Source organism: Heterocephalus glaber, unplaced genomic scaffold (genome assembly GCF_053883595.1).
Source record: "Heterocephalus glaber isolate CG9 unplaced genomic scaffold, H.glaber_assembly_v1.0 deba00001564, whole genome shotgun sequence".
NCBI classification, from domain to species: domain Eukaryota; kingdom Metazoa; phylum Chordata; class Mammalia; order Rodentia; family Bathyergidae; genus Heterocephalus; species Heterocephalus glaber.
Window position 1 is genome coordinate 8,136,522 of NW_028258351.1, and position 27,332 is coordinate 8,163,853.

At 38.5% G+C, this 27,332-nt stretch overlaps 2 protein-coding genes and 1 pseudogene across 4 annotated transcripts in view; 1 reads left to right on the forward strand and 2 right to left on the reverse strand.

Moving 5' to 3' along the window:
* Tefm (transcription elongation factor, mitochondrial) overlaps positions 1-27,332 on the forward strand; it is a 74,104-nt gene that overhangs the window by 5,677 nt on the left and 41,095 nt on the right. The window contains exons 3-4 of one of the 2 annotated variants that reach the window (XM_004870590.4): positions 576-725; positions 2,153-3,071. In XM_004870590.4, coding sequence (XP_004870647.1) covers positions 576-725; positions 2,153-2,593 — 591 coding nt within the window. In that variant the 3' untranslated portion in view covers positions 2,594-3,071. Of the gene's footprint in view, positions 1-575; positions 726-2,152; positions 3,072-27,332 lie in introns of those variants that run through there. The other variant, XM_087191926.1, reaches the window with a different exon arrangement.
* Positions 6,445-27,332, reverse strand: part of Atad5 (ATPase family AAA domain containing 5) — a 53,944-nt gene continuing 33,056 nt past the window's right edge. The window contains exons 13-23 of one of the 2 annotated variants that reach the window (XM_021248887.2): positions 26,729-26,868; positions 26,485-26,635; positions 20,876-21,052; positions 20,082-20,215; positions 19,548-19,641; positions 18,483-18,547; positions 14,132-14,312; positions 8,872-9,050; positions 7,441-8,291; positions 6,773-6,931; positions 6,447-6,666 (exon numbers count right to left, since the gene is read on the reverse strand). In XM_021248887.2, coding sequence (XP_021104546.1) covers positions 6,588-6,666; positions 6,773-6,931; positions 7,441-8,291; positions 8,872-9,050; positions 14,132-14,312; positions 18,483-18,547; positions 19,548-19,641; positions 20,082-20,215; positions 20,876-21,052; positions 26,485-26,635; positions 26,729-26,868 — 2,210 coding nt within the window. In that variant the 3' untranslated portion in view covers positions 6,447-6,587. Of the gene's footprint in view, positions 6,667-6,772; positions 6,932-7,440; positions 8,292-8,871; positions 9,051-14,131; positions 14,313-18,482; positions 18,548-19,547; positions 19,642-20,081; positions 20,216-20,875; positions 21,053-26,484; positions 26,636-26,728; positions 26,869-27,332 lie in introns of both variants that reach the window. The other variant, XM_021248888.2, reaches the window with a different exon arrangement.
* LOC110346883 (casein kinase I pseudogene) lies at positions 9,094-14,118 on the reverse strand (annotated as a pseudogene).

Consider the following 27,332-nt stretch of genomic DNA (forward strand, 5'->3'; position numbering starts at 1 on the left):
TGGGTACCAGGGATCAAACTTGGGTCCCTGTGTTTGCACAGCAGGCGGTGAAACCACTGAGCTAAATCACCGGCTCTTAGAATGGTTTTAGGACTGGGGATTTAACTCAGTGGTTCCGCTGCCTGCCTCACAAGCGCAAGGTCCCAAGTTCGATCCCCGGCACCAAAAAAAAAAAAAAAATTGTGGAGAATGTTTTTATGTTCTGTTTCCAGTATCTAGCACAGACTCTGGCAACACTAATAATTCTCATTTCATAAACTAAATAAATTTTGTATTTAATAAACTAATTAGCCATTCTGAGCTTATAGATTAGGTTGTGTTTGTTTGTTTGAGGCAGGATCTCACTATGTAGTTCATTCTGGCCCTGAACTCATGATAGTCCTTCTCCCTCAGCCTTCTGAGTACTGGAATTACAGGCATGCACTACCATACCTGGTTTAGGTTTTTTGGGTGCGGTTTTTGGTACCGTGGATCAAACTCGGGTCCTTGCGCTTGCACAGCAGGCGGCAAATAGATTAGGTTTTGTATATGTTAAAATGTTTATATTTGTAATTAAACCAGGCCTTTTCTTTTAGGCAGTTAATAGTATCGTGTCCATTGTTTTTGGTACTCGAAGAATTGCATGGGCTCAGCTTGATCGTAAATTGACAGTGCTGGACTGGCAGCATAATGACTGTTGGAAACTAAGGAACAAAATACCCCCATCATCAGTTTATTTAGAAGAGGTAAGACAGTTGCACCTCCAAATTCCTATTACTCATGTAGCTTCTTGTGTAAGTTTAAATTAGGCCTGGAAGAAGTGTAATAAAATTAGTAAGGATGGATTTTCTTTTGGTAGTTATTACCCATTTGTATTGTTTTTGTCATCTTTTTCAATTAGTTCAAGAAGGCAGATGTTGAGAAAATTGGTGGTATAGTATAAAGCTTTTTTTAAATTTATTGATACTGGGGATCAAACTCAGGACCTTGCACTTGTGAGGCAGGTGCAGTGCCACTGAGCTAAATCCCCAGCCCCAAAGCTTATTTTTAAAATGTTATCACTTGTCTTATTTAGGTCTTCAGAATCTTGTGAAATGGGCAGATGATAAATTATTGTCCTGATTTTACATAAGAAAACTGTTGTTCAGTCAAGCATCTATGACTAGTTATTTACAAAAATGATTGATTTAATTTTTGGCCAGATTTTTTTGTTGTTGAGATGGGGATCTCACTAAGTTGCCCAGGCTGCCTTGAAATCATAATCCCCCATCTCAGCCTCTTGAATAGCTGGGACCGTAGGCATGTACCACCATGCCTGGCTCTTGGTTAACTGTTCTAGCCCTATGCTCTACCCTAGAATTTTAAAATTTATTATTATAATTATTTTGGCAGTACTGTGCACTGAAACCAGGACGTTTACATTGAGCTATGTCCTCAGAATTTGTTTTTTTGTTTTTTTGTATGGGGACCTTGCACTTGTGAGGCAGGCAGCAGAACCACTGAGCTAAATCCCCAGCCTAGAGTTTTTCTTTTTGAGACAGGGTGTCACTGAGGCATTAAATTGTTCAAACTTGCCATCCTCCTGGCTCAGCCTCCCAGAGTGCTGAGATTATAGACATGGGCCACTATACCCAACTACCCTAGAAAGTTTTAAATGGTTAATAAAAAAATATTAAATTGTCTGTCTTAAAGCTAATATAGATTTTTAAGAATTAGGAAGTCTTGGAGCTGGGGATGGTGGCACTAGGCTAGGCTACAGAGTGAGTTCAATGCCAGGGAGACCTTGTCTCAAAAAAAAAAAAAAAGCTGGGAATGGTGCCTCAGGCCTGTAATCCCAGGACTTGGGAGGCTGAGGCAGGAGGATTGCCACAAGTTCAAGGCCAGGGTGAAGTATATAGTGAGACCCTGTCTCAAAAAAAACAAGAAAAAAAATTATGAATCCTATTTAACAGATGAAGAAACTGGTACAGTACGTAGGAGGTCATAATAGCTTGTTTCTGACAACCATGCCCAGAACTTAGCTGCCCATAAAATGCTTGTTCAATTATTTCAAAATCGTCAACAACAATAAAAGATACCTAATTAAAATATTTTAAAATTAGAAATAGGTCAGAAAGACCCAAACATAAAAGTACATTATTTTTGCTTACTTATTGTGTTTTTTTTTTTTAAGATTTCATCAGTCATTTCAGAGATGCCAAAAGCAGATTTCTATGTTCTGGAAAAGACACCACTTTCACTTCAGAACCCAACTCTGTTCCCCGTTCTGTTACATTTTCATGTCACAGAAGCCATGCTGTATGCTTTACTAGATAAAACTTTTGCCCAGGATGGCCAGCATCAGGTACTGAGCATGAGTCGCAATGCAGTGGGGAAACACTTTGAACTGATGATCGGTGACTCTCGGACTAGTGGAAAAGAACTAGTCAAGCAGTTCATCTCCGAGTCTGTACTAAAGGAGGATCCGAGGGTGTTCTTCCCACGAGATAAAGTAGTGGACTACAGAGAGAGATTTTTATCTAGCTCACATAGAATAGAAGAGTTATATGATTCATTATTACAAGCTGTTGCTTTCTATGAATTAGCAGTTTTTGACAGAGACTTAGAATTCTGAGTTAATGGATCTCTTCTAATATTATTATTTTTTTTGGTACCAGGGATTGAACTTGGGACCTTGTGCTTGTGAGGCAGGCACTGGAACCACTGAGCTAAATCCCTGGCTAATGTTATATTTATAAAATCTAAAATTAAACCCAGCTGTTCTGAACACCCATGTCAAAGGAGAAGAAAACACATCTTGAGTATATTTTAGATTTTTAAAGTTAGACTTGGCTGTGAAATAGTACACACAATAGACAAGACCAAATCAATAAATATTTTATGAGATTTTGAGCCTTTTGATTTTAAATGTTAAACAGTAAGGATGCCCCCCTACCAACCAAAAAAAGAAAAAGAAACAAAGTTATCTCCCTTTGAAAGCAAATATCATCTATGCTAAAGATCTGCATTATTCTCATATTGTTAGAAAAGGGAATAAAGATTTTTCTGGGTGGTGTTTATGAGAATAAAGCAAAAGGCAGTTGGTAACACAACTTGTAGAAGCCTCTTATTTTCTAGGTAGAATGTGGCTTGATAGACTGTCTACAGGAGGCAGTTTTCATCAGCTCAGACACATTCCCCCTGAACACACTTTGTCTAATACTCATTTTCTCACTTTGATGGACTTTTGACAGACTGTCTTTTTTTTTTTTTGGTACCGGGGATCAAACTCGGGTCCTTGCGGTTGCGCAGCAGGTGGTGAAACCACTGAGCTAAATCCCCTGCCCGACAGACTGGTTTTTTTTGGTACCCGGGATTGAACTCGGGTCCTTGCGCTTGCGAGGCAGACTGTCTTTTGAGAAACATTTCACATGATTTTTCTTTTCACGTCCCTCTCAATTTTCTATTTCTGCCCTAGTTCAGGGCCTCATTATATCTCTTGTACTGAACCATTCTTTTTGATGCCACAGTATTAAATCTCTCCTTAATCCAAAAGTCAAATATGCTTGTTAAGAAGAAGAAAAATTCAAACAACCAGAAGTATATATCTACAGCAGGAAGCGGAAGTCCTGCCACACTAGCACATCCAGCTCTCTGGGGCTGCTGTACACACTGGACTCAGTGCCATGCACACTAAGCCTCCACATTTACATGCATGCTATACATTGCCACCTTGAAAAGGTAAACACCTCAAACCACACACGTCTAAAAGGAAATTGTTTTCTTTGCCTCCAAACTAGCACCTTTGTTCTTGTTTACATTAGTTAGCAAACAGCTTTACGGGCTGTCCGTTCATGCCAGAACTATGGCATTCACCTCCCACATATTTTCAGAAATAGCTATAAAAGAAAATGTGTCAGTTTTAGACATTATATAAGACACAAAGTATTGAAAAGTCATCAAAATTTACTTTTTCACTTATTTATTTGTGGTACCAGGGATCAAACTCAGGACCTCGTGTTTGCCAGGCAGGCACAGTGCCACTGAGCTACATCCCCAGCCCCTTACTTTTTTTTAAACAGGGTCTCATTATGGAGTTCAGGCTGGCCTCAGACTCACAGCAATCCTCTTGTCTCACCTCAGCCTCTTGAGTACTGGGATTACAGGTGTGAGCCACCAGCCCTAGCTAAAATTTGGGTAGTTTTATCACAAAAATTTATCTGAATTTTATAGGAATTTATCATCTTTAAGGATGAACAGTGGTAGAGCGCTTGCCTAGCACACATAAGGCCCTGGGTTCCTGTACCCCAACACCATAAAACAACACTTTTCCAAATTATACTAAAGACCAATCAGATGTATCCTATTATGGAAGAAAACACCTTCAATTTTTTTTTATTTTTATTTTTTTACTTTTTTCAGTACTGGGGAGCACTGAATTACATACATCCTCAGTCCTTTTTTTATTTTCCATTTTAATTTTGAGATGGTCTCTTTGAGTTGCCCAAGCTGGCTTTGAACTTGTGATCTACCTGCTTGTAGCTGGGATTACAGGTGTACATCACCACATTCTGCTTATTTCTTGATTTGTAATCACTTGAATACAGCTCTATCGTGTTATTTTATTTTATTGAGAATTGTCAGTTTTCTAATAATAAAACACCTAATTAACAGGTGAGTGGTCTACAGGATACAGTCAGTAGAAAAATAGCTAAGTATACTTTAAAAAAGCTTCAGACCTGAGTTCAATCCCTGGTACCACAAAAAAAAAAAAAAAAAAAAAAAAAAGATTCAGAAGACATTGGTCTCCTGTACAGGAACAAAAGCTGTAAGATACAGCCTATATCCAAATCTGCACAATATACATATTTACAAAGATGATTACCTCTTGAACTCTTATTTAAATACTGCATAAGTTATGTTTTAGCTTTAACCTTTAATTAGATCAATATGCTGGTCAACACAAGAAAAGGTAGGTTGAACAAATAAGAGGTAAAAACATCTTTACACACATTTGAAAACAGGTTTGCATCTGTATTTTTAAAAACTACAAAATTAGGATCCTTTTTAGTTAAAATACAATTAAGCAGATAATGTATCTGAAATATTAAGCTATTATATAATACAAACATTTGAAATAGAGTGATTTTAAACTTGATTATCTGATACAAAATGACATTAAGTGAAATGTGGTATTTTAAGATCTTGTTACCAGAATAAAAATATATCCTTTTTTCCCCAAAAACATTACCTTTTCTGGGTGTGGCAGCATACATCTGTAATCCTCATTACTTGAGAAGGTGAGCCAGCAGGATTTCCTGAGCTCATGAATCTGGGGCCAGCCCGGGTAACACATCAAGACTGTCTCAAAAACAAAGGGCTTGGGGGGGCCGGGGATTTAGCTCAGTGGTTCTGCTGCCTGCCTCAAAGCACAAGGACCTGAGTTCAATCCCTGATACCCCCCCCAAAAAAAAACCCACAAAGGGCTTGGGATGTAACTCAGTGGTGGAACACTTACCATGTGGCAAGGGTCTGGGTTCAATCCTCAGCACCCCAAAAAAAACTGTGTGTGGAAAGGGTTAGTATGTAGAAATCCTATGGCAGAATCCTCCTTTGTAACAGTTTTAATGAATAGGAGCTTGTCCAAAATGATACATTAATGCCAGTAATATTGTGAAATAAAAGTTATAAAAATGCAAGAAAAATTTACAAGGCAAGTGACTTGTGTTGGCAAAATGTACTAGATATCACCTATGTAGGGGTGCTAAAAGTGATTGGTGAAAACTATTCAAAAAATTTTTTTTTTGGTACTGAGGCTCGAACTCAGGACCTTGTGCTTTTGAGGCAGGTGGCAGAACCACTGAGCTAAATCCCTGGCTATTATTCAGAATGTTGATTCAATGGTAAATATGTTGGGAAGTACACTAGAAATAAATTTATCCAGAAGCTCTTCGTTTTTGAAAAATGAAACCTAATTTTCTTCCTAGGAAGTTTTCTTTTTTCTTTGTTTTGATTTTTTGAGACAGGGTTTCACCCTGTAGTACATGCTGGGCTTGAACTCACTGGGTATCCCAGGCTGGCCTCGAACTTGCAGCAGTCCTCCTGCCTCAGCCTCCCAAGTGCTGAGATTGCAGGTGTGCACCCTAATACCCAGCTCCTAGGAAGTTTTGTTAAGCGCTGTATGTATAATTCTGTTATATATTGTGTAAAAGCACTTTAAAAAGATCACCATTTATGTGCTTCATATTTACAATCTGAGAGAACTGATATTTAGAGAGGGGTGTGTTAAGGGTAATAAGGGAAAAAAATATAGCATTAGGTTAGCACTGTATCTTTAGAAATATCTTAGTGAACTACCTTCTAGAAACAACAGCTCATTCATTTACCAAAAATATATCAACAAAGCAAAATTAGACAATATAAAAAAATTCAAAAAAAACTACCACAATCATAAATACAATTTATAATTCAATTTTTTCATTTTAAATATCTGCACAGCAATAAAAAATACAAATAGTCTGTTTTAAATGTACATGAAGAAAAATGAACACTTCCATGAAAATCAACATTATATAACAATGTATCTTAAGCACCACATAATTTGTAAATGGCATTGTTAATGCCCAGTATCAAGGGAAGTCAGCTGCCAAACTAGTCACAGTCTCTTTTGGAATGTCAAGATGAATTCCTTCAAAATAGTGCAGGAACCTGTCAAAATTACAAAGAAAAATATAATTTAATATTTCCACCTGATGAGAATATTTATTAACTTTGACAAAGCTATATAAAATGTTTTGTTTTCTACAGGCTTTACCTTCTTTTACATTTTTCTTGTTCTTTTAGCTTCTCACTCCTGCAAATGTTTCGAAGAGTTGGCAGGTACTCAATTATACTGGCTTGTCTATTACCCACATTTAGTAGAGATCGACTAGAAAATACACTTTTAATGACTGCTATCCTCTTCCAAGCATTGCTGTAAATTAAAAGTAATGTAAATTTTTATTTTAAATGCCCCATAAAAATACAATAATCTCAAACAACCACCTTCCCTGCCTCTGGTCTAGACTGGACAAGCCTTCTAGATTAATTTCCAAATAACACTTAAACACTTCCATACTGAAAAATCTCACTGGCTCCTTGCTATCTGTCAAGGCAGGTCCAAACCTCTTACTCAAGGGTTTCCTAAAGCCAGCCCATCCTAATCTTTCTAGCAATCAGGCTGGTCTCCTTACCGCTCATTAGAAGCTACATTATTGCTGGGGATTTAGCTCAGTCGTTCTACCACCTGCCTCGAAAGCACAAGGTCCCGAGTTCAATCCCCAGTACCAAAAAAAAAAAAGCCAAGAAGCTACATTATTAATTTTAAGTGCTTACCATGGTCAACAGCCCAGCAGTTTAAAATTAATAAGAAGAAAGAAATTAATGATTTCCCCTTTGCCGTTTATTACTGAAAAATAAAAGGTAAAAAAAAGCAAGACTTACTCCACATTAGCTGCTGACTGGCTAAAGCATACATTATTATGCTTTTGTGAAACATAAAAAGTAAGCTCGTTGGTTGGATCTCTTCCTAATTTCTTGCAAGAATTCAAGGAGGATTCCAATGCTTTTGAAATAGTAGATGAACACTTAGTAAAGCTGAGAGCTTGTACAGCTGCCTTTAATTCCGCAGAGCCTTGCGAAGTCCATCCATCACCACTCTCCAGACTAAATTCATCACAAAGTCCACTTTTAACCTTTCCACTTGTCCAACAGAAGTCATTTTTACCAAGTTCCTTCTGTTCCCTTACATCAGTTAAGAAGGCATCTAAGAAGGACATGTTATCCATGAACTCAGTGAGAGAACTTAAACAACGAGAAACAAGGACAGAGCATTGTTTTTCTGCTGGTGTTTTAGGAGGACAAGGAATAGATTCAGGGTCAGACTCTGAACACTGGTTTAGATGGTTTCTCTCTGGATTGTTTTCTTTGTCTCTGGCTTTACTTTCTTCTAAATTTGAGGAAGACACTGGGGTTAGGTTAATAAATTCATCAGAAAAGTCCAAGCCAGTGTCAAATAAGTCACTGTCATCTAGTATCACCATCTTTTTCTTACGTTTCTTTTTCTGCGACTTCTTCAATGGCTGCTCTCCTTCAGAACATTTCATACTTCTTGTTACTGCATTGGCGTTCACAGTTACAGATGAGCCACAAAGTTTTTTTGTTTCTGGAATGGTATCAACTGGTAATGGTAGGATGAATTCGAGATTACTATATAAAAAATCTATGTTCTGCATGTGGAATTCTGTAAGAAGCTGGATGAGTTTATGCCATTTGTCCTTTGTTGTGATTTTGTGCTGAAAAGTGAATTTTAAGAAATGTTATGACAGTACATGGATTGAGCATTTTTCTACCCATATGAATACAGTGTTGTCTCTATTTTGAGTCACTACCCTTATAATTTTATCCTACACATAAAATATTAAAATGGTATTGAGTCTAAAAACTAAATTTGGGGCCAGGAATGTAGCTCAGTGGCACAGTGCCTACCTGGCAAGCACGAGGCCCTGAGTTCGATTCCCAGTACCAAAAAACCCATAAAAATAAAAACTAAATTTGTACTGCTAATTTGGAGAACTAAAGGCTCTAATACTTATATATCTAGTATATACTACAATTCAGTAATTAAGTCATTTATTTTAAGTCTGACATTGTGTTTTGATCTGAAAAGAGTATAGTCTACTCTAAATCCTGTAATACGTATTTAGAGCAATGTCTATGCACCATTTGTCAAAGTGGTAGAATGTATTAAAATTGGAAATCTAAGGCCTATAAAAATTGTAAGCAAATTTAAGTTAAACTTAAGACTCAAAGCATAAATGTTAGGAAAATAAAAAGGAATACAAATTCAACATTCCAAATAGATATTGAAAATACCTTTAAAAATGAAAATAAGTCTTCAGATGGGGAAAAAATGTTCTTGAGTCCAAAGAAGTTCTCAGCACAGCCAGTGTCACATTTGGGAAGGACTTTCCAATTCTTTTTAGCATTTTTAGTGTTATTTTTGGAATCCGGGCCATCTTCAGTGCAAACTAGTACATTTCGGCTATTTCCTCCTATAAAATTAATAAAAGAAAAATTCTAGCTATATATGTTTTCAAAAAATTGTATCAAACAGTTATCAAAAAGGTGCAATTATCCTTTGCACCTTTTTAATGTATAACCCAATTTTGTTCTCCCTTATGTGCTGAAGTCACTAAGAATAAACAATATAAACATTTTTTATAACAATACCTAAGCTAGGTGCCATAATGGGTAGGGTGGCTCACAAAACATGGGCAAAAAAAAAGGCAAAGACTGAACAGGCAAGTCATAGAAGAAAAAAAATAGCTCATAAAAATAAAAAGATGCAGCTGAGCATGGTGGCACACATTTGTAACTCCAGCACTTGGGAGGCTGAAACAGGAGGATCACTGCAAGTTTGAGGCCAGTCTGGGCTACATAGTGAGACACTGTTCCCCCCCTCAAAAAAGATCTGCATTTTCTCTAGTCATCACAGAAATACAAAATTAAAATAAAGTTGGGCATGTTGGTGCACACATGTAATCCCAGCACTCTGGAAAGCTGAGGTAAGAAGATCACAAGTTCCAGCCCAGACTGGGCAATTTTAGTGATTTAGCAAGACCTTGTTTCAAAATAAAAAATAAAAAAGGGGGAGCACAGCTCAATGCAAAGGTCATGGGTTCAAATCCATAGTACTGAAAACAAAAAATAAGATACGGTCCATATTTCACATTTTAAATTGATAAATTTAAAATGACTGATAAGGGCCGGGGATTTAGCTCAATGGTTTCGCTGCCTGCTGCGCAAGCGCAAAGACCCGAGTTTGATCCCTGTTACCAAAAAAATTTTAAAAAAAAAGATTGATAATACAGTTCTGTTAACGGCACAGATAGAAGACCCATCATACTATTTGTGGGAGCGTAAGTTGGTACTATTATCTTCAGAGGGCAATTTGGCAACATCTGTTGAAATGTAAAGTATAAGTGTATGTAGTTTTCAACTCAACAATCACACTTCTAGATCTTTCTGCACCAGAAATTACTCACAGATATGTTCAAAGATATATGAATATTCACTGCACTCTTTCCTTCTTTTTTTTCTGGTGCCAGGGATCAAACTTAGGACCTTGTACTTGCAAGGCAGGCGCAGCACCACTGAGCTACATCCCCAGCCCTTCTTTTTGCTTTTTATGAGAGGTCTTGCTATGTAGCCCAGGGTAGCCTCGGACTCTTGGCAATCTTCCTGCCTCAGCCTCCCAAGTGCTGGGATTACAGTTGTGCACCAGCACACCCAACCGCTGCACATTACTATAATGATAAATTGAAGATAATTTAAATCCCTGTGAAAAAGTAATGATTTGAGTTCAATTCCCAGTACCAGGAAAAAAAAAAAATGATTGATGAAATTATGGTACTTCTATTCTATGGAATAGTATGCCGCAACAACAAAGAATAAGGTAAAACTGTATGTGCTGACAATAAATCGCTGAGTTAAAAACTGACTAGGGAGCTAGGGATGTAGCTCAGTGGCAGAGCACTTGCCTAGCATTCACAAAGCCCTGGGTTTGATCCCCAGCACTATACACACCAAAAAAGGTATAAAACTTTTGCTAACTAAATAGGTAGCTATAGTTTATATACCTATCTAAAAGTCTTCTAGGAGCTATCTTAACAAATGGAAGACTATATATGTGTGCGTGTGTGTGTGTATGTGCATGTATTCATATATGTGATTATTACTTGAATTTTCTAAGAGTGTGTATCTTGGGCCGGGGCTTTAACTCAGTGGTGCTACCGCCTGCCTCGCAAGTGCAAGGTCCTGAATTCGATTCCCTGATACCAAAAAACAAATAAATTTTAACAAATAAAGGGAAAAGGATGTAAATCTAAGGCAATCTGGCTGCGACATCTGTCACCCCACTCATCACCAGCACTGACTCCTCTGATCTGGCTGGCTAGGGGGCTGTCCCCTTCCTCCCTCACCACACCATGTGCATCCCTCAGGAAGCTGCACCCTGGGTTAAGGAGGACAACCACCCCGATAGAAAAGGACGGTTTCCTCAGTCAAGGGTATAAAAGTAGCTGCGCTCCCCTGCTGGAACCTCCAAACAAGCTCTCAAGTTAAAGGAAAAAATGATGAGGGATTAATTACAGAACCTCACCTTGACTTCATTTATGAGACTGATGCACTGCCAGGTGCGCTAAGAGGGGCATCACCTTGATTTTATTTAAGTATGTGTGTGTTTCCCAGAACTCCGACTATGGAGTAAGCATGCAAAACATAAACTAGCAATTTCTTTCAAAGAAGGAACATGGCTTACTCATGAAAACACAGGACCAGGCATGAAGAAACTAAATAGTGTGCCATGATTAGGTCACAGTGATAAAGAGCAAATGAGAAATAAAAGCAAATCTGAGGGCTGGGGATTTAGCTCAGTGGTGCAGCACCTGCCTCGAAAGTGCAAGGTTGTGAGTTTGATCCCCTGTACCAAAAAAAAGGCATATCTGAAATAAAATTCTGAGAAAAAACAGAACAAGGTAAAAGCTTACAGCATAGTTCACAGAAAAAGAGATACATCTATATATATACTAATGTTAAGATCACCAATAGTTTACAGTAAGTGAAAAAAGGAAGCTGATAATAATATAGTTTTTGTTTGTTTTCTGGGACATGAGAACAATTAATGAGATTGGTTCAATACAGAGGCTGCTGATGGTCCTGCTGACCATGCCCACAAGGCCACTCCTGGGCAGGAGCCATTATCTGGTCTTCTCGCCTGCCCTGGCCCTTGGGCAGCTGGTTCATTCCTAAGAATCCCATGCAGGGCCTCTTCTGTCATACCCTCTCCAGTGCACCGCCACCTCTCGGGAACAGCTTGTCACTCCTACCATCCTAAACAAATGATGCCCTGTTAGGCCTGGCCCTGATGGGTACATCAGGCAATGTTAGAACTGGAGCCCTGGAGTCCAGACCACAGGCCAGTAGTTTTGTGGTGGCAGCTCCACCACAGGCCTATCTGCGGGGCTGGGCACCAGTATGTGGGTGAGCACGAGGGCCAGCATAGGGCCAAGGATGGGGGCAGGGCGGTGCAATAGTTTCGATGTCGTCGCGGGGCTGAGCCTCGCTCAAAGCCGCAAATTTGAGCATGTTCCAGTTGAAGACACAGTCATAGGAGAAGCTCTGCCGGTGGAAGAGGTTGCAGAAGAGCTGACACAGGTAGGAGTAGTAGGGCTTGTCATGGAACTGCAGGGAGCGGCAGAAGGTGAGGTAAGTTGAGAACTCGGAGGGGTAGCCTTTGCAGAGGACCTCAATGGGCGTGGACATCTCACTGATCTGCTCATAGTTCTGGCACTGGGTGGCTGCTCTGAGGCCCTGCCAGGACAGGGAGCCCAGGTTGAAGTACATGAGCATGCAGTCCAGGCTCTCCAGGTCATCGCTTCGACTTTGCTGGATGCCCAGGAAGGTGCTGATGGAGGTGTAGCGAGCAGTGCCGGTCAAGTTCTTGTTTTCCCGGTAGGGGATGTGCTGGTGGGTACAAGCGCCCCGGTACTTCTTGGCCAGGCTGAAGTCAATGATATACGTCAAGATGCTTTTCTTTCCCAGGCCCATGAGGAAGTGGTCAGGGTTGACATTCTGGTGGATGAAGTTCTTGGAATGGTTGTACTCAAGGCTGCTCATCTGGTCGGCCAGGAGCAGCACTGTCTTGAGGCTGAACTTTCGGGAACAGAAGTTGATGAGGTCCTCCAGGCTGGGCCTCAGCAGCTCCATGTTGCAGTCACCCTCAGCCCCACACCACTTGATGGACGGGATCCCCACTTGCCCCTGCATCATCTTGTAGAACTTGCTCTCAGTGTGCAGCTTCGAGTGCTTCGTCTTCACAGAGGTGATGGTGGCACCCTGGTAGATGTCCCCAAAGGACCCGCTCCCAATCTTGCGACCTAGGCGGTACTTATTTCCCACATGCAGCTCCATGGTTCACTCTTTCCCGCTGGGAAGGCGCTGGAGCCTGGCCACTGGATGCCACCCAACAGGGCAGATGCCGGAGGACTTGGGGGGGCCAGGTGCACCAGCCTCTCCCGGCTCAGTTGCCACGCAGCCTCCCTCCACCTGGACACCTCCCGCCCCTGTATTTCTTTTATAAGAAACTATATGTTGGCAGGAATTTATCTCAGTGGCATCGTGCCTGCCTCGTACGCGCAAGGTCCTGAGTTCAATCCCTGATACCAAAAAAATTTTTTAAAAACACTGTAGGTCCACAAATGCGTAAGTGACAGTTCAGATATTTTAACAGTTGAATATGTGAATATTTGGGGAGGAATTTTTTTTCACTGTTATCACGGATCTAATCCAGGGCCAGGTAAATGCTAGGCAAGCACTCAACCACTGAACTATACCTCCAGACACTTATAATCTTAATAGAATAACTATACAATAAAAAGTAATTTACAGATTTATCTAGTTCAACCCTCTCATTTTTGAGGTAAAGAAACAGGGACAAAGAAATCAACTGAATTTTGGAGGTTACACAACAAAGAGCAGCACAGGCAGAGAAAGGTCTGTTTCCAGTCAGCTTCATTCAGTTTATACTAAAGATTCACAAAAATTTTCATGAGCAAAGTGGACATGTTATGGGTTGTATCTAGAAGCCTCCCAAAGCCTCATGTGGTCACAGGTGGAGCTTTTCAGAGGTGGCTGGATTTAGGATGTGTGATAGTGGGTTAATTCATGGTGCAATGCTAGGATTAACAGTGTCCCACCCTAGGTTTGAGGAGTACAGAAAGAGGGCTACTGTTGTCACTTGCTGGTTCTTTGCTACTTCACTGCTTTGCTGCCTTCTGCCTGCCATGGACTGTTTCTCCTCTGCCATGCCACCTTGCCTTGGAGTCAGCCAACTATGAACTGAAACTTTTACAAACTGTGAGCTGTAATAAACCCTTCCTCCTTTAATTTTGGGTGTTGGGTGTTTTGTTACAGCATGAGAAAAGTAACTAGGAGAACATATGTATATGTACTTTGAGGATCAACATGATAACTGGATGCTAAAAAATTACTTTCAAATAGTTTCATCTAGTTCGGCATATATTTAAAAATAAAGTCCTATAATAGAAATTTCTTTTACAATAGATCAACTTACCAGGATGAGATAATGGCCTTTCTTCTAAAAATCCACCTCCACTTCTAACCCAAAATTGTAAGTAAAGGATACTTCTTCTGATATCACATGCATTTGCAGTTAACAAGGTTACAAAGTCTCTTACATCAGTTCGGAAATTTTCAGTTAAGCAGATCATTTGTAGGTAGCTGGCAACATTTAGCTTAAAAGAGAGAGAGAGAGGAAGGAAGAAACATGATCAGTTGCAGAGTTCATAAAAATACAGCAAAAAAATTCTGAACAATATCCAAAAGTGAGACAAATTGTGCTAGAACTCACAACATTTTATAGCTCTTTTTGAGAATAAAATTGCTCTTAAAAATTATTAGGTAGGAGGGCCGGGGATTTAGCTCAGTGGTTCCGGCGCCTGCCTCGCAAGCACAAGGTCCCAAGTTCGATCCCCGGTACCAAAAAACAAAACAAAACAACAAAAAAATTATTAGGTAGAGACCGGGGATTTAGCTCAGTGGTTCCAGTGTCTGCCTCGAAAGCGCAAGGACCTGAGTTCGATTCCTGGTACCAAAAAAAAAATTATTAGGTAATCTACTAGGAAATTTAAGACATTAATATATACTTATTAAAAAGCTTTATTGTGGATAAACTAGGCATAGTGGCACATTCCTGTAATCCCGCACTCGAGAGGCTGAGGCAGGAGGATTGCTACAGGTTTGAAGCCAGTCTGTGAGCTACAGGGTGAGTTCAAGGCCAGCCTGAATTGCGTTGCAAGACCTTGCCTGAAAAAAAAAAATTTTGTATAGTCCAGAACAGCAAGGACACTTTTATAAATGAATCCCTAACCTGAACACTAGTGGCAGTTTTATAAACCTGGAAAAAGCCCTTAGGATTAAGTAATTATATAGCTTGACAGAAGATTTCATAGGTAATAATACAGGTGAAAAATACATAACTTTCTAAAATTTGAATTAGAAAATTATATATATATATATATATATATATATTTTGGTACCAGGGATTGAACTTGGGTCCTTACGCTTGTGAGGCAGGCAGCGGAACCACTGAGCTAACTCCCGGCCCCTAGAAAATTATATTAATGAGTGCAAGCCAGGTGTAGTAGTCCACACCTGTAACCCCAGCACTCAGGAAGCTGAGACAGGAGGATCACCTTTAGTTCAAGGCCAGCCTGGGCTACATAGTGACTTTAAGGCCAGCTTGAACTACAGAGCAAGACCCTGTCTAAACAAACAATCAAACAAAAAACAAAAAAGCCAAAAACAAACAAAACCAAAACAAGGGCCAGGGATTTAGCTCAGTGGCACCATGCTTGCCTGGCAAATGCAAGGTCCTGAGTTCAATCCCCAGTGTACCAAAAAAACAAAAAACAAAATGAATGCACAAAAGCATATATGTATATAAGAAATGAAAGGGAAAAATGTAAAAACAATTGATTTGTTGGCAGTTAATGGACAAATAATTTTTTCATTTCATTTAATTTTCTACTGACATTGCTAAAATATTTTTGTATAGCAACAAAACAAGTGCAATCATTGTCTCATTGTTGTTTATGGAAATAAAAGATTTTACCTTGAAAAGCTAACACAAATAAAATTATACTTAAATTTCACAGAACTTACGAGACCAGTAGCATTTTCAGTATACTGTACTAAACAAGGACATGGATAAATCTAAGAAACATCAAGTTGAATGAAAGCCAGATACAAAAGGGCACATAATGCCTGTTTCCTATATATAAAATTTAAAAACTAAATTATCTCTGCCACCTGCCTCACAAGCACAAGGTCCCGAGTTTGATCCCTGGTACCAAAAAAAAAAGAAAAAAAGAAAAAATCAATTAATATAATTATCAGGCTGAGGATTTAGCTCAGTGGTGCTGCAGCCTGCCTCACAAGCACAAGGTGCCAAGTTTGATCCCCATACCAAAAAAAAAAAAAAAAAAAAAGTATATATATGTATATATATATATGTGTGTATATATATATATATATATAATCATGCAGCAGTTTCAAGGGGTGATAAATTGTACTATATCCTAATTATACTGAGTTTCATAAATCTATTCATGTATTAAAATTCATAAAATTTCACACCAAAAAGAATCAGTCAATTTAAAAATTAAAAAACAAATTTAAATGTTAAAAAAATTGGGCTAGGGATACAGCTTAGTGGTAGCCCACTTGCACAACCTGCACAAGGCCCTGGGTTCAATTCCCAGTATTGTTCATCATTGTATTTTAAAAAAAGGAACAACGCTGGGCATGGTGGTACACACACCTGTAATCCCAGCACTTGGCAAGCTGAGGCAGGAGAATTGCTGTGAGTTTGAGGCCAGCCTGGGCAACATAGTGACTTCAAAGGCAGCCTGAACTAACAATGCTGAGATTACATCTCACTCCAGAAAGAATGGCTATTATCAAGCCATAACAAATAACAAACGCTGGCGGGCCTGTGGGGAAAAAGGAAGCCTTTTCTCAGTGTAGAGATTTCTCAAAAAACTGAAACTAGTGGTTCCATTTGATCCAGGTATTCCCCTTCTTGATATCTTTTTTGTTGTTGTTGTATTTTTATTGGGGGGAGTACTGGGGATCGAACTTGGGTCCTTGCGCTTGCACAGTAGGCAGCAAAACCACAGCTAAATCCCTGGCCCTCCTTGATATCTTTATGAAAGAATTAAGTGTCATACCACAACAATATATGCACACCTATTATAGCACCATAGTTTGTAATAGCTAAATCTTGGAAACAGCCCAAATGCCCATCAACCGATGAATGGATAAAGAAGATGTGGGTTGTTTGGGGGTTTTTTGATTTTTTTTATTGATTGATTGATTGATTGATTGGTTTTTTGAGACAGGGTCTCACTGTAGTTCAGGCTGGCCCTGAACTCAGTATGTAGCCCAGGCTGGCCTTGAACTGAAGGTGATCCTCCTGCCTCAGCCTCCTGAGTGCTGGGATTACAGGCGCACACCACCACGACTGGCTGATGTGGGTTTTTTTTGTTTTGTGTGGGTTTTTTGGTACCAGGGATCAAAGTCGAGACCTTGTGCTTGTGAGGCAGGCAGCAGAACCACTGAGCAAATCCCTGGCCCTTGATGTGGGTTTTTTTATATGATGGAGTACTTCTCAACCATAAAGAAGAATAAATTTGAGACATTTCTAGGTAAATGGATGCACCTTGAGACCATACGCTTAAGTGAAATAAATCAGACACACAGGTTTAAATATCACATTGTTTTTCAGGTGTGAGAAACCAAAAGTGTAAATAAGGACCAAAAGATATTGTGAAATAGGAATAAAATGTTCAAATGGGAAGGGACTCTAAGGAGGGGGTAGGGGAAAGGAAAGGGGGGAACAGAAAAAAATGAGGAAAGAAGAAAGGGAAACAAAGCTTTTTTGTAAATAAGGAGGGGAAGTGGGGTTGAAGAGAGGGGAGGGAAATGGGAAAAAAAGCCAGATATATCATGCATGGGTACACATTCCCTATGATGAATGTGATCATTATATTATATTTTAAATGTACCCATAAACTTAATTAATTTTTAAAAAAACAGGGATCAGGGATGTAGCTCAGTGGCACCACTCCTCTGGCAAGTGCAAGGTCCTCAGTTGGATTCTCAGTACCCCGCCCCCTGAAAAAAAGATAAATAAATAAATAAAAAACAAACAAACAGGCCGGGGATTTAGCTCAGTGGTTCCACTGCCTGCCTCACAAGTGCAAGGTCCCAAGTTCAATCTCTAGTACCAAAAACAAAAAAAGAACAATAACAACAAAAAGGAATATAGTTACTTCTGAAGAGGCTGCCTACATGTGCCCACAGGAACTTTTCAGAAATGTCGTATAGTTTGATCTGGTTGATGATTACACTGGGCTTTTACAAATGTTAATCTTGGGCCGGGGATTTAGCTCAGTGGTTTCCCCACCTGCTGTGCAAGTGTGAGGACACGAGTTCAATCCCTGGTACAAAAAAAAAAGTTAATCTTCATTAAGTAGAAGAGTATGATAAATGCAAGTTTTAACTGTATTTAAATTTTGTTTTAATAAAATACTGTTACTAAGATAACAACAAATGAACACTGGCATCTAGAAAGAATTTAAATATCTGAAAGAACTTTATTAAAGTGAAATAAAAAATAATCAGAAGTTCCTAAAATTCAAATTTTAACTTTTTTTTTTTTTTGGTACTGTGGGTCGAACTCAGATCCTTGGACTTGCGAGGCAGGCAGTGGAACCACTGAGCTAAATCCCCAGCCCTAAAACTCAAATTTTAGCACATCCTTTAAAATATCGGAACTACATTCAATAAAAACACATTTTACATTAATTGTGATATGTAATTTATCAAAATTCAAAACTTACCAGTGAAGGAGTACTGAAATTGATTTCTTCAAAGCTGCCATCAAACATTAAACTAAATGTTGGATCTACAGAAAAAGAGATATTTTCTTAAAATTTTTTTTTTTTTTGGTACCCAGGATTGAACTCAGGTCCTTGTGCTTGCGAGGCAAGTGGTGGAACCAATGAGCTAAATCCCTAGCCATTTTCTTAAAATATTAAAAGCACTAAACTTTCTGCAGTAATACTTTTCTGTAAAAACATTCAGTATTTCATCAGTTATGAAAGTGCAATAGTTTTCCTTTTTCCATGGTTTTGCTTTCTGCACTTTCTGTTACCTGCGGTCAAACAATTTTCAAGGATACAAGGTGGAAATTGATGAATCATCCTTTCATCCAGTGTCTCCAAGCTCTGTATCTTTCTGCTCATCAGGCACTTAGCCCTCTTTGTCTTCAATGGACTTTTGTGTTAGTACAGTGCTGTGTTCAAGAAACCCTGATGGCCCCCAAACCTGAGGAATCATGCTAGTAATTTTCTGACAGTACATTGTTGTAATTGTTCTACTTGACTATTAGCTATTGTTAATCTCTTATAGTGCTTAAATTCTTTTTTTTTTGTGCCAGGGATCGAACTTGGGTCCTTGTACTTGCGAGGCAGGCAGTGGAACGACTGAGCTAAATCCCCAGCCCTATACTGCTTAATTTCTAAATTTAACTTTATGTAAGTGTGTATGCATAGGAAAAATAGTACATTTAGGGTTCAGTGCTATTTGAGGTTTCAGGCATCTACCTGGGGTCTTAACTAAGGAAGGAATTTTTTAAGGTGTTAGAGTCATTCTTTTTTTTTTTTCTTTGAGAGTCACTATGTAGCATGGTTTTTTTTCTTTCTCACTATGTAGCTCAGGCTGGTGTAAAATTCGTAGCAATCCTCCTACCTCAGCCTCCCCAGTGCTGGGATTACAGATATGTGCCACCACACCCGGCTCCTGTTAAGTGACTCTTAAAGAAACTGTTATAACTAAAAATTAAAAGCTTTCCCAAAACATTTTAACCAAAACTAGTTAATTATACTAAAATTATCGATACCTACCACTTGTAGTAAGGATGACAGGTCGTTTAGTTGTTGCCATAAATGTTTTGATTGCATTCAAAAATCCAGCATCTTCATCAAAAATGACATCAACCTACAAACCATTTATGACAGTATTAATGTAATGAGTAACAAACTTACTGGATGTCAGTTATGTATACTTAACTATATGTAGACATACTGTATGTCAGACAAAATTTATTAATTTTTGAAAAATGTGAATATAGCCCATACTGAAAGCCTGTCTTATACCATAAAAGAATGTTTTAAATTGTCAAATATTAAACATTAAAAAAAAATTGCAGCCACCTATAACTAGATAGGTGTGACTTTTATTTCTATAACCATCAAACCATATTTAGTAACCTGAATTGCATTAATCATCTTCCTAAAAAATTCTTCTAAAGTTAAGTTTTATTTGCTTTAATTTCAAAAAGATATATGTGTTTCTGGCTTTCTTAGTTATTTTATAATTCTTTATTAAAAAATACATAGTAAACCAGGAGACACCATGAATGTGTACTCTAAGCCTACCTCCTCAAAAAGAATGAGAGATGTTGCACTTTTCCTGTTGGGCTCTTCAGGTCCAGATTCTTCGACACTTGAATTTACTGCATTTGAAGATTTAGTCTGAGCAATGTGCTTCTGTTCCAAAGAATTTTTGATTCCTGGGTAAACAGAATATTAAAACTTTAGGTAAAAGTCAACTTTTAACAGAACATTGGATATTTTCACAGAATAAGTTCAAACTGAAATCCCTTATCAAAACTGAAACAGAACATTACAACTCCTGTACATAAGACTTCAATGGAAATCAAGTTTAATGAAAAGCAATAGGGGTGTGGGGGGGTTCCACCTGCCTCACAAACGCAAGGTCCTGGGTTCAAGCCCCTCAGTGGTGCTGCTGCCTGCCTCGCAAGTGCAAGGTCCTGAGTTCGATCCCTGGTATCCCCCACCCAAAATAAAATCAGCAAAAAATAAATAAATAGGGCTGGGGATTTAGTTCAGTGGTTTCGCCACCTGCTGCACGAGCGCAAGGACCCAAGTTCAATCCCCAGTACCAAAAAAAATAAATAAATAGCAGTAAGAACTTGGCTGGGCATGGTGGCACACACCTGTAATCCCAGCACTTGGGAGGCTGAAGCAAGAGGATCACAGAAAGTTTGAGGCCACCATGGGCTACACAGTGAGTTCAAGGCCACCCTGAACAACTACACAGTGAGATGTTGTCTATAAAAGGGGAACTCATGAAAATGTTTGTATTTTTATGTATATGGGTCATGAATATTTTAAAAGATCAATTTTATTTTGGCATTTTAGTGTTTTACCTTTATCATTTTTGAGAAGCGCTTCTACTTCTTCATTATTTTGGGGTTTGGAAGATACTTTAAAGTAATTTGCCAAAGTTTTAGGGGGAAGTGCTCTCTTCTGCCCGCCACATTTGGGTGATGATGGAGGAAGTTTCCGTGGTGATGTAACAACTTTCTTAGGGGAGTTTAATTTTTCTACAAAAAAAAATTGCATTTAAGGATTTAAAAATAAACATTCTAAAAATTATACAGATGGCAAGATAGTGTTATCTACATTCTATATTTCTACTCCTACCAGGTAAAAATTAAAGGTACAGAAATTTTCTTTCATTCTTATATTAAAATACTCTGTACACTCAAATATTACTGATAGTATTTATTCTAACTGTATAGAAGGTCAGGTTAGCCTTTTGAAATGATCCTCTTTTCCAAAGAAACAGACATTTTGAACAAATAATGTTCACAATCCTCCCACTGATCTCTACACCTACCTGAGGTCAGAAGAGGCTGGAGGAAAAATCCTAACAGTATATATTGAGCACATTATAGAACTTTATTGTCCAACTTTAGTTCAGCCCTATAGTAAACTGTCATGCCAAACAAAATGATATGTATTTCTAAAGATGCTTTGGAGGGTGGATACAAAGTGAAATATATGGTTGGCCTCTACTCTCCAGAAGACTCAAGGCATTTACTCTACAGCACAAGTCCTTCCTTCGCTTTTAAGTACCTTCATTTAGTCCTGATATGTCCTAATTATCAAATGTTCCCCAGCAAGATCTTCCTCACTCACCGTCTTATACATAATTCCTGACTATGTCTCATTCTTTGTCTCCTCAATCACCATAGATTTTTATCATATCCCTTGCATATTACTTACTGAATCAAATAAACTTATTAAAAATTTTGAAAATGGGGCTGGGGATTTAGCTCAGTGGTGCCACTGCCTGCCCTGCAAGCACAAGCACCCAAGTTCGATCCCTGGTACCAAAAAAAAAAATTTTTGAACGTTACAGACATTAACATCACTTTATTAAAAAACAAATTTTAAAACCATAAGATACAGGGCTGGGGATTTAGCTCAGTGGTTCCACCGCCTGCCTCGCAAGCTGAGGACCTGGGTTCAATCCCTGGTACCAAAAAATACCCCAAAAAACCATAAGATACAAAATCTTAGAGTGAAAATTTTTTCTTTATATCACATAGATATCTATTTATAAGAAACATTACTTTGTTCTTATTTTGACATAGACCAAGGATTGCTTGATCATATACTGGTATCAGTCCAAAGATTGGTTTGTTGTTTTAAAATACGTGTCAACTTTTATTTTCAGATGATCAATTTTTTTTTTTTTTTTTTTGGTACCGGGGATCGAACTCAGGTCCTTGCACTTGCGAGGCAGGCCATGGAACCACTGAGTTAAATCCCTGGCCCAGATAATCAAATTTTAAATTTTAAAATTATCTAAATTTTATTAATATGTTATTTTTTAGAAACTTTCTGCAAAAAGAATCATCCCTTTAGGGAAGGAGATAATTCTAAATATCAGATTGCTGGAACAAGGTAAAAAAATAGTTCCCCACTAGCCAAAGATGGGAATATGTTTGCACTAGAAGAAAAGAGATGGAATTCTTCCAGCATTCAGTAGCTGACTCTATTTACCACCATCTGAAACAACATTAAAAAGGAAAACAATTGAATATAATGTTCAAAACAACATCTTCAAGACTTTGGTCATCATCCAACAAAGGACAGTGATCCCTGATATCCAAGAAATAAACAAGGTAAACACTAGGCTTTCCTACTGGTTTATGGCTTTGAGCGAATTTCCAAGCCATTGCAGTGAGGAAAATCCTGGTTCAGGTTTTCCTGAGTCAAGGAGATTGTACTAGGTATCTGGGGAAACCAAGGCAGACAGAAATCACAGGACAAAATATGTAAGATGACACAGCTGTGCAACAAGAACTCTAGAAATCTGCAGAATCTTCTCAAGTTTTGAGCCTTCATCAGTGAAGGACAACAGGATACAATTTCTGAGGCTCACAGAGAGCTAGGGATAGTTTCCCTTCCCACCAGAGTACAAAGTATTATAATTAACAACCCACAGGCAGCCCAGGGGATTAGAAAGGTTTTGCCTGAGTAGTTTAAAATTAGCCCTAGTCTAAATGCTATTGTCTTGCCCAATACAGCTTGAAAGATCTTAAATTGTTTCCAAGTAATTTAACAATATCCTGGAAGTTCAAGGATAGTTACAGGACTCAGAAATAGCCAGCAACCAATGAGGCAAATTATACAAAGTCTGACATGCAATCAAAATTATTAGGCATCCAAAGTAGAAAAATATAATCCACAGAGAGAAACTAATGAATTAAAAGCCATCTCAGAAATGTCACAAATAGGCATGGTGGTGCATGCTTGTAATCCCAGTACTCAGAGGAGATGAAGCAGGAGGATTGCTATGAGTTTGAGGCCAGCCCAGGCTACATAATGAGTTCAAGGCCAGCCTGAAGTATAGTGAGACCTTGTCTTCAAATAAATAAATAAATAAATAAATAAATAAATGTATGTATGTATGTATGTTGTTATAAAATAGTCCACAGGTCCAAAAATATAAGGAAAAACTGAGGACATGGTAAGTACAAAGAATATATATATATGTATATATATATTGGTTTTTTGAGGCAGGGTCTCCCTCCCTTTGTAGTTCGGGCTGACCCTGAACTCACTATATAGCCCAGGCTGGCCTCGAACTCATGGTGATCCTCCTTCCTCAGCCTCCCAAGTGCTGGGATTACAGGCGTGTGCCACCACTCCCGGCCAAACAAACAAAATATTTTAGTAGTAATTATTCAAGGAGGCAGGGATTTAGCTCAGTGGTTCTGCTGCCTGCCTTGAAAGCACAAGGGACCAGAGTTCCAGAGTTCGATCCCTGGTACAAAAAAACACAAACAGTAATTATTCAAACTGAAACACAACATCCCTAGTAACAAAATAAAAAACAACAAACAAACAAAATAAACACAACACAAGCCCAAAACACTGACCTTGTCTCAAAAAAACCAAAGGAGATGGCAAGACAGAAAAAGTATTTCAAGAAATATAAAAACCGCCAGGAGTGGTGGTACATGCCTGTAATCCCAGAACTCAGGAGGCTGAGACAAGAGGATCGCCACAAGTTCAAGGCCAACATGGGCTATACAATGAGTTCAAGGATAGCTTGAACTACACAGCGAGACCCTGTCTCAAAAGATAGACAAGAAATATGAAAACTATAAATGCATGTACACAAGAACCACAAAAAAGTAGAAGAAACATGAAGGAAACTACACCTAGCCACATCATAATCAAATTGCTTAAAATCAGTGATAAAAAAATTTTAAAAAAAGAAAATTTTTAAGTAGCAATAAAAATGAGCACAGGGCCAGGGATTTGGCTCAGTGGCACCGCACCTGCCTCGCAAGATCCTGAGTTCGATCCCCAGTACCACAAAAAAAAAAAAGAAAGAAAAATGAGCACAAATAATTGAAATGTGTTAAATATATTCAAATTCATGAGTTCATAATAATCTTTGTAAAATATACCCAAAAAACCTCATTGATTACTGAATGTACTTGTGCACATCTATAATCCCAGCTACTCAGAAGGCTAAGTGAGGAAGATAACAAGTTTGAGGCTAGCCTACACACTTTAGTGAGACCTCATTTAAAATAAAATTGAAAAAGAGCTAGGATATACCTCAGTGGCAGAGTGCTTGCCTAGTGTGCATTTAGCCCTGGGTTCAATCTCTAGCACCTCACACACAAAAACTAAAACTCATTGGTCAGTTTGGGAGGTTACTACAACACCGTGACTCTAAGAACTAGAAAGTAAAGGAATGAATGAAATATTTCTCATGCCTATAAACTGTATTTCAAAGTATCCAAATAGTGGATGAAGAACGGTACTTCTCAGAATTCTAATTAATAAATGCAAAAAAGCTGAGAGATGTACAAAATCATTTAAAAAAAAATCTTTATTTTAAGTCTCCCACAATGAGTCTGCTAGACAAAGATCTTTAATGGCTGCAAACTACCATTAAATAAGAGAATAGTGGGATACAGGATTTTTTTTTTTTTTTGTACTGGGGATTGAACTTGGGTCTTTGCGCTTGCACAGCAGATGGCGAAACCACTGAGCTAAATCCCCAGCCCAAGGGATACAGGATTTTATAATAAATGAGTCAGAATGAAAATATTTGAACTCATTAATCTTTTTTTTTTTTTGGTGGTTCTGGGAATTGAACCCAGGGCTTTAACACAGAGCTACATCCCCATACCTTTTAAAAAATGTTCACAATTTTCTAGGGTTTCACTAAATTGCCCAAACTGGGCTTGAACTTTTAATCCTCCTACCTCAGCCTCCCAAAGTGCTAGGATAACAGCTGCCTGCTGTAATCAACTTTTTAATCTATATACTAGAAATAAAAAACTGGAAAATAAAATAGTACCATTTACAATAACATTAAATACATGAGCCAAGCATGGTGGCACATACCTGTAATCCCTGCTACTTGGGAGGCTGAGACAAAAAAGATAGGAAGGTCAAGGCCAGTGTCACTGATCAATCTTATTATCACTAAAAGTGGGAAGTGTCTCCTACCCTGATGTCACAAGAAGTTTGAGCTGATTCATATAAACCAGCCACAAAAAGAGAACCTGAATCTACTCAATCCCACAGATCTAAGTACCAGTTTATAAGAAATACGGGGAAGAGGAATATGTTAACTGTTGCCTTAAGGATACAATCATCCAATAATTCAAAATGCGAGAAGTTATATTACAAATGACTGAGGTTCTTCAACAAATAAATGACATGACTACACTTGTTGGAGAGATGAAAAGTTTAAGAGACATTAATCAAAGGTAAGATATGATCTTGTTTAGATCCTGATTTGAATAAACCAGGTGAAACAACAGAAAACTGAAATCAGACTGTGTATTAGATGACAGGAGTATATTTAATTTTGTTAGGTCTGATTATGCTACTATTATTATGCTTTTGTTTTTGGTACCAGAGATCGAACTCGGGACCTTGTGCTTGCGCGGCAGGTGCTGGAACCACTGAGCTAAATCCCCGGCCCTGTAATTATGCCTTTTTTTAAAAAATTAATTTTATTGGTACATTTTAGATATACATAATGATGACCTTCATCATAGGGAATTTGTACCTGTACATGAAATATCTTGATTCTTAGTAATTATGCTTTTTGCAAAGCCCTTATTGGTTACAAATATATATTGAAGTATACATGGGGTAAAATGGTCTTCAGGTTATTTTGTCTTTAATAGTCCAGGAAAACTACTTGGTAGGCTGGGACAGGAAAATCTCAATTTTGAGGCCAGGTTGGTCAACTTAGTGAGAACCTGTGTCAAAAAATGCTGAGGCGATAGCTCAGTGGAAGGCCTTGAGTTCAAAGCACAGAACTGACAGTATTAAAGAAAGAAAAAGCAAGCAAGCAAGCAAGCAAGCAAAGGAAGGAAAAAAAGAGAAAAAGAAGAGCAAGCGATCATGTCTGTGCACAGGAAACAAAAAAATTAATGCCAAAATGTTGACAATTAAAACTATTTTCTCATATTTTCTTACTTACTTGGTGACTTGCTTATGCTGTAGCTATTAAAAAAACAGGGCTTTTGTGCATTTACACCTTGTTTGTCTACTTGATGGGACTGAGTAGCTTCTTTCAGTTGAGATAGAATTTGTCTACCACTGCGCTGGGAAGAGGCATTCACCTCAAATATCTACAAGAAGATGTAAGAAAAAGGCAGAACGATTTATGTTTTCTGATAACATTAATAATGACACTCACATCTCCCACTGTACCTGTTACTAACCTTGAATCCAAGCTCCTGAGCACAAGCATACACTGTGGCAGTTTTACCCACTCCTGTTGGCCCTGTTATAAGAACAGTGTTGCAGAGACGGCTCTCTTCTTCATCTGAGCTGCCTTGAAAGTCTATGCTATCTGAAAAATCTGAAAAAGTATTCAAATGCATATGAAGTGATCAAAGCTTAGGCAACAATTCTACCTCACGAAACCTACTTAACTAAGTCCCTCAAATTTCTTGCCAATAAATGCTGAAAAATGAATTTATAAAAGAAGCTAAATATAAAATACTAGCTCTGAAATTTCATAAAAATTTTTAGCTAATCTAAGCCAGGCGTAGTGGCGCATGCCCACAAAATCCAGCCCTTGGAAGGGTGAGGCAAGAGATCTTGTGTGTAAGGCCAGCCTGGGCTATATAACAAGACTGTTTCAAAAATAAATGAAAAGGGCTGGGGATTTAGCGCAGTGGCACCATGCCTGCCTTGCAAGCACAGCAAGGTCCTGAGTTTGATCTCCGTACAGAAAAATAAATAAACGAAACAAGCTGAGTGTGGTGGCCCACGCCTATAACCCCAGCAACTAAGAAGGCTGAGGCAGGAGGATCACTGTGA